Raw genomic sequence first — 7,669 nt, 5'->3', positions numbered from 1 at the left:
AAAGACCCTGGGACTGCAACACCTTGTCTCCGTGTTTCTTACCACGCCAGCACTCACTGCACTGGGACGCCCGGCACCATCACCACCATCATACATACACGCCCTGAAGCTATGCACTTCCTGTGGGGAGTTATACTACACTTGCTGCGCATACCACCAGCTTCAGCGGACTGCTCCGCAGCGGCGGTTACCGATAACCGCAATCCACAGGTGGCGTAGTCGGACTATACATCACCTATACACATAGACTGCCCTGGTTTGACCGCCCTGGGTCACGGACCGGGTCACCGCCACGGTGACTACAACCCCCAGCATCTACAAGGCCCGGCTCCGGGTGTCCCCACGGCCCAGGGGGCGCGTCATAAACACTTCTGGAAACGAGTCACAAAATGTTTCTGCATTTATTAAAAAACAAGGTAAAGTGCAGCATCTCATTTACAATAAAACAGGCAAGCAGCAGAGATCAGCGTCACCGAGCCGCGGAGCTGCAGAGATCAGCGTCACCGAGCCGCGGAGCAGCAGAGATCAGCGTCACCGAGCCGCGGAGCAGCAGAGATCAGCGGCACCGAACTACTCAGCTGCAGAGATCAGCGTCACCGAGCCGCGGAGCAGCAGAGATCAGCGTCACCGAGCCGCGGAGCAGCAGAGATCAGCGTCACCGAGCCGCGGAGCAGCAGAGATCACCGTCACCGAGCCGCGGAGCTGCAGAGATCAGCGTCACCGAGCCACAGAGATCAGCATCACTGAGCCACGGAGCAGCAGAGATCAGCGTCAGACAGCCAGTGGTCACCACAGACGGCCACATCTTCATAAAGCACCATTTCTTTCCAGCTCTCCACCCTTGGTCACACCCTGTGGTGCACGGGGGTCCTCAGTCTCGTACAGGAGGGGCCACTACAGGACACTTTGCCCCGGGCTGTGGGGGCTGGTATTGGCTCAGTAGGGCCGGGTGAACCAGGTCTCCGGGGTGGCTCATCATCACGTCATACACACTTTTGTTGGGCGGCACAGCCCGCAGCATACTGTCCAGATCCAGTGTGGGCGCTGGGCACGGTTGCTGGGTTCTGGGGGTGGTCGGCTGTGGCAGGAGCCCCCAGTACGGAGGCGTCATGTACGGGGAAGGTCCATAGTTATAGTAAGGATACTGCTGAAATGGGAAGAAGGGGAGCGCGCTGTGGGGGGCCACCATGTTGGGTGGCACACACTTAGTGTAAGAAGTTGGCAGCTCTGAGGGATCGAAGGCAGCTTTAGATTGAGGTCCACATGGAGAACTATCAGCACTGGAATCAGAACTACTACTCTCATCTTCCCTTTGCCGTTTTGCGGACCCTTGTGGAGAAGTCCCGGGCACCTTCCTGCAATGCTCCGGACTCTGGTCACAGCTGAGAGGGGACATGGTGGGCAGACTGGCGCTGGAGGAGGAGCGCATGGAGTGGGTGGTGGGGAGGCTCGGACTGCTGGAGCTCTGCGGAGAGTGTGGAGTGGGCACCCAGAGCTGATCGGTTGATAGGTCACCCTGTTCTTTGTTCTCTTCTGTCTTGGAGACGTCTGGAAGATCCACATCCTGGAGATCATGGAGTAAAGAGTCAATGGTGAAGGAGCTGTGGAGTTTGCCTGCAGTGTGGAGATGATGAGAGTCTTCCCCTGTGGAGCTGGCACTGGAGTAGTTACTGCCTGGCATCTGCTGCGGGATCTCTGCGCTGCCATCATACTTGGAGTCGTGCAGGATGTAGGGTGATAAGTCCAGGACAAAGCTCTCTGCGCCGCCACGAGACATGACAGTGTTCTGCAACTTCATGGCGTCCAGGGGGATCCGGCTCACGTCCACCGACCAAAAATTACCTTTGGCCTGAGGCTTTCCCGGATCCTTCAGCACCTGCAAGAAATACCAAGACGCATAAGACTCTTGTATTGAACCTACCAAGAAAGACCCCAAATGTGCGGCAGCCCACTGAAGAACCATGGCAAGAGCCATAGAGGCAACAGGGACCAGGACCGCAGAGCACTAGTGACCTAACCCACAATGACTGGAGAGGACAGGCAAGACACCCCACACTAACCGCAACAACTAATGAATCACCCCACAGTGACCGCAGAGAACAACCGAAGCATCACCCCACACTGACCTCGACAATGAGTGAAACACCACCCCACGGAGACTGCAAAGGACGAGCGAAACACTACCACACAGTGACCGCAGAGGACAAGCGAAACACCACCCCACACTGACCTCGACAATGAGCGAAACACCACCCCACGGAGACTGCAAAGGACGAGCAAAACACTACCACACAGTGACCGCAGAGGACAAGCGAAACACCACCCCACACTGACCTCGACAATGAGCGAAACACCACCCCACGGAGACTGCAAAGGACGAGTGAAACACTACCACACAGTAACCACAGAGGACAAGCAAAACACCACCCAACACTGACCTCGACATTGAGCGAAACATCATCCCACGGAGACGGCAAAGGACGAGTGAAACACTACCACACAGTGACCACCGAGGACAAGCGAAACACCACCCCACACTGACCTCGACAATGAGTGAAACACCACCCCACACTAACCTCGACAATGAGAGAAACACCACCCCACGGAGACTGCAAAGGACGAGCGAAACACTACCAGACAGTGACCGCAGAGGACAAGCGAAACACCACCCCACACTGACCTCGACAATGAGCGAAACACCACCCCAGGGAGACTGCAAAGGACGAGCGAAGCACTACCACACAGTGACCACAGAGGACAAGCGAAACACCACCCCACACTGACCTCGACAATGAGTGAAACACCACCCCACGGAGACTGCAAAGGACGAGCGAAACACTACCAGACAGTGACCGCAGAGGACAAGCGAAACACCATCCCACACTGACCTCGACAATGAGCGAAACACCACCCCAGGGAGACTGCAAAGGACGAGCGAAGCACTACCACACAGTGACCACAGAGGACAAGCGAAACACCACCCCACACTGACCTCGACAATGAGTGAAACACCACCCCACGGAGACTGCAAAGGATGAGTGAAACACTACCACACAGTGACCGCAGAGGACAAGCGAAACACCACCCCACACTGACCTCGACAATGAGTGAAACACCACTCCACAGTGACTGCAAAGGACAACCGAAACACCACCCCACACTAACCTCGACAACGAGCAAAACATCACCCCACAGTGACTGCTGAGGACAACCAAAACACCAGCCCACAGAAACCTCAAAGGACGAGCAAAACACCACTCACAGTGACCGCAGGGGACAAATGAAACACCACCCCACACTGACCTCAACAATGAGCGAAACACCACCCCACAGAGACTGCAAAGGATGAGTGAAACACAACCCTACAGTGGCCGCAGAGGACAACTGAAACACCACCCCACACTGACCTCGACAATGAGCGAAACACCACTCCACAGTGACTACAGAAGATAACTGAAACACCAACACACACTGACTTTGACAACAAGCAAAACACCACCCACAGAGACCGCAAAGAACGAGCAAAACACCAACCCACAGTGACCGCAGAGGACAACCAAAACACCATCCCACACTGACCTTGACAATGAGCGAAACACCACTCCACAGTGACTGCAGTGGACAACCAAAACACCACCCCACAGAAACCGCAAAGGACGAGCGAAACACCACTCACAGTGACCGCAGGGGACAAATGAAACACCACCCCACACTGACCTCAACAATGAGCGAAACACCACCCCACAGAGACTGCAAAGGATGAGTGAAACACAACCCTACAGTGGCCGCAGAGGACAACTGAAACACCACCCCACACTGACCTCGACAATGAGCGAAACACCACTCCACAGTGACTACAGAGCATAACTGAAACACCAACCCACTCTGACTTTGACAACAAGCAAAACACCACCCCACCGAGACCGCAAAGTATGAGCAGAACACCAACCCACAGTGAACGCAGAGGACAACCAATACACCATCCCACACTGACCTCGACAATGAGCAAAACACCACCCTACAGTGACCGCAGAGGACAACCAAAACACCACCCCACACTGACCTCGACAATGAGCGAAATATCACCCCACAGAGACAGCAAAGAATGAGCAAAACACCAACCCACAATGACCTCGACAATGAGCTAAACACCAACCCCCACAGATACCACAAAGTGCGAGCAAAACACCACCCCACAATGAATGCAGAGGACAACCGAAACATCACCCCACACTGACTTCGACAATGAGCGAGACATCACCCTACAGTGACCGCAGAGGACAACCAAAACACCACCCCACACTGACTTTGACAATGAGTGAAACAACACCCCAAAGAAACTTCAAAGGATGAGCAAAACACCACCCACAGTGACCACAGAGGACAACCGAAAGACCACCCCACACTGACCTCGACAATGAGCGAAACACCACCCCACAAAGACTGCAAAGGACGAGCAAAACACCACCACACAGTGACCGCAGAGGACAAGCTAAACACCACCCCACAGTGACTGCAAAGAATGAGAGAAAAACCACACCCAGTGAATGAAGAGAATGAGCGAAACACCACCCCCTGTGACAGAAGAGGGCGAACGAAACACCGCCCCCACAGCAACAGCAGATGATGAGCAAAACACCACCCCTACAGTGACTGCAGAGGACAAGCAAAACACCACCCCATGGTGAGCGCAGAGGACAACTGAAACACCACTCCACAATGACCTCGACAATGAGTAAAACACCGAGCTACAGTGACTTCAGAGAACATGAAAAACACTACCACACAGTGGCAAAGAATGAGCGAAACACCACCCCTACAGTGAATGTAGAGGACGAGCGAAACACCACCCTCACAATAATAGCAGAGGATGAGCGAAACACCACCCCCACAATGACTGTAGAAGAAGAGTGAAACACCAACCCATAGTTATCGTAGCGACCTAGTGAAACATCACCCCCACACTCACCTCAACAACAAGTAAAACACCACCCCACACTGACCGCAGAGGATGAATAAAACACTCCGTAATAACAGTGTGTGAATCTATGGAACCCTAAGGGGACGACTCAATCAGCGCTATCCAAGTAACCAAGCACTGTGTAGAGTCCGTATACACAGGAGGAGTGGTACTGTGCAGTGTATATATACAGGACAGGAGGAGTGGTACTGTGCAGTGTATATATACAGGACAGGAGGAGTGGTACTGTGCAGTGTATATATACAAGACAGGAGGAGTGGTACTGTGCAGTGTATATATACAGGACAGGAGGAGTGGTACTGTGCAGTGTATATATACAGGACAGCAGGAGTGGTACTGTGCAGTGTATATATACAGGACAGGAGGAGTGGTACTGTGCAGTGTATATATACAGGACAGGAGGAGTGGTACTGTGCAGTGTATATATACAGGACAGGAGGAGTGGTACTGTGCAGTGTATATATACAGGGGGAGCTGTACTGTGCAGTGTATATATACAGGAGGAGTGGTACTGTGCAGTGTATATATACAGGAGGAGCGGTACTGTGCAGTGTATATATACAGGAGGAGCTGTACTGTGCAGTGTATATATACAGGAGGAGCGGTACTGTGCAGTGTATATATACAGGAGGAGCTGTACTGTGCAGTGTATATATACAGGAGGAGCGGTACTGTGCAGTGTATATATACAGGAGGAGCTGTACTGTGCAGTGTATATATACAGGAGGAGCTGTACTGTGCAGTGTATATATACAGGAGGAGCGGTACTGTGCAGGGTATATATACAGGGGGAGCTGTACTGTGCAGTGTATATATACAGGGGGAGCTGTACTGTGCAGGGTATATATACAGGAGGAGCTGTACTGTGCAGGGTATATATACAGGAGGAGCGGTACTGTGCAGTGTATATATACAGGAGGAGCGGTACTGTGCAGTGTATATATACACAGGAGGAGCGGTACTGTGCAGTGTATATATACAGGAGGAGTGGTACTGTGCAGTGTATATATACAGGAGGAGCGGTACTGTGCAGTGTATATATACAGGAGGAGCGGTACTGTGCAGTGTATATGTACAGGAGGAGCGGTACTGTGCAGTGTATATGTACAGGAGGAGCGGTACTGTGCAGTGTATATATACAGGAGGAGTGGTACTGTGCAGTCTATATATACAGGAGGAGTGGTACTGTGCAGTCTATATATACAGGAGGAGCGGTACTGTGCAGTGTATATATACAGGAGGAGCGGTACTGTGCAGTGAATATATACAGGGGGAGTGGTACTGTGCAGTGTATATATACAGGGGGAGTGGTACTGTGCAGTGTATATATACAGGAGGAGTGGTACTGTGCAGTGTATATATACAGGAGGAGTGGTACTGTGCAGTCTATATACACAGGAGGAGCGGTACTGTGCAGTGTATATATACAGGAGGAGTGGTACTGTGCAGTGTATATATACAGGAGGAGTGGTACTGTGAAGTGTATATATATACAGGACAGGAGGAGTGGTGCTGAGAGTAGCACCTGCCTCCTGAGCTCAAGCACTTCCAGGAGGAGGGTCGTCGTCTGCCTCTCTTCTCCCCAGGGAGAGGCAGGCCTACTGGGAGGCCAGCATGGCTTCCCAGCCTCCTATCCCCCAGTCTATGCCGGCGGGGGAGAAGGAGCCTCAACAACCGGCCCAGGAGGGAGTGAGGAGATCGGGAAGGGTGAGGAAGAGTACATCAACCTGTTCCAACCCCGAGACTGTTCACCGCCAGCCCAGAGAGGGAGACCGGGGCACCCCAGGCCCCAGGAACAAGAGCCCAGCAAGATCCTGGGGGGAGATGAGCTCCAGCGAGTTCACAAGTTCCTTCTCCTCCCGAGTGGTCGCCACGTTGCGAGAGTACGAGGACGCCGGCAAAGCACTAACCAAGCTGAAAGAGGAGCTGAGGGAGGCCCGGATCCTGAATACCCGGGCTTCCAACAAGGAAAGACCCGCGACCTCCCAGAGGTTTAAAGCCCTCAGAGACGAGGTGGTCAGGTTAGTGCTCCTCCGGGAGGGGATTGAGAAAAGCGCAGGTCCCTTCCTGGAGAGGTTTAAGAACCAGCGGCAGTTCTCAGAAATGAAGGGGTTAAACACCTCAGGAGAACCGCCAGCCGGCGTCCTTAGTGAAGAGGAGGAGGAGGATGAAGAGGTGACTGGAGTCTCAGGTGCTGGAGCCAGTGAGGGGCAGAGCCGGAGCTCAAGTGGTCTCCCTGCAGGGCAGAGGACTCCCACAGCAGAGGCTGGAGTGTCGGGGGAGGAGGAGGAAGGAGGACTGCTGAGGGAGATCCGACTGCTGGAGTCTCCAGTGGACCTGACAAAGTTTTCTTTCGGTGAACAAACCAATGGAGGAGACCAAGAGGAGGAAGAGGAAGACCGGAGGAGCCGCACAGGAGGTGGTGAGTTACAAGTATGTACCAATGTCTGATGCTGCGCCTGCCACCTTCTGTTTAAACCCCACCAAACCTAAAGGCACGGGCTCTGCAGTGGGCTCGAGGCAGAGGCAAGGTGGGGAGAGGAGGAGGACGTCCGGCGATGCTGCCATCTGTGCGGGGAACAGTGCAGGGGGCGAGGCTGTGGAGGTACTCACAGCGCCGGACATAGGGAGTTCTGTGGAGTTTCCCTTTCTGCCCTCTGCTGCTAAGCCGGTTATCACTGGGGCTGG

General features: G+C 53.6%; 1 protein-coding gene across 1 annotated transcript; it reads right to left on the bottom strand.

Moving 5' to 3' along the window:
• Positions 1-817: 817 nt before the first annotated feature.
• On the bottom strand, positions 818-1,975 carry LOC141264742 (forkhead box protein H1-like). The gene has a single exon (XM_073677003.1). It carries the CDS (start codon positions 1,973-1,975, stop codon positions 872-874), a length of 1,104 nt encoding a protein of 367 aa, XP_073533104.1. The 3' UTR covers positions 818-871.
• Between the last annotated feature and the right edge of the window lie 5,694 nt (positions 1,976-7,669).

Source organism: Phyllobates terribilis, unplaced genomic scaffold (assembly GCF_046119375.1).
Source record: "Phyllobates terribilis strain yellow unplaced genomic scaffold, ASM4611937v1 Scaffold_4__5_contigs__length_816908805, whole genome shotgun sequence".
Lineage (NCBI taxonomy): Eukaryota > Metazoa > Chordata > Amphibia > Anura > Dendrobatidae > Phyllobates > Phyllobates terribilis.
This window is presented reverse-complemented; position numbering and strand designations above follow the sequence as displayed.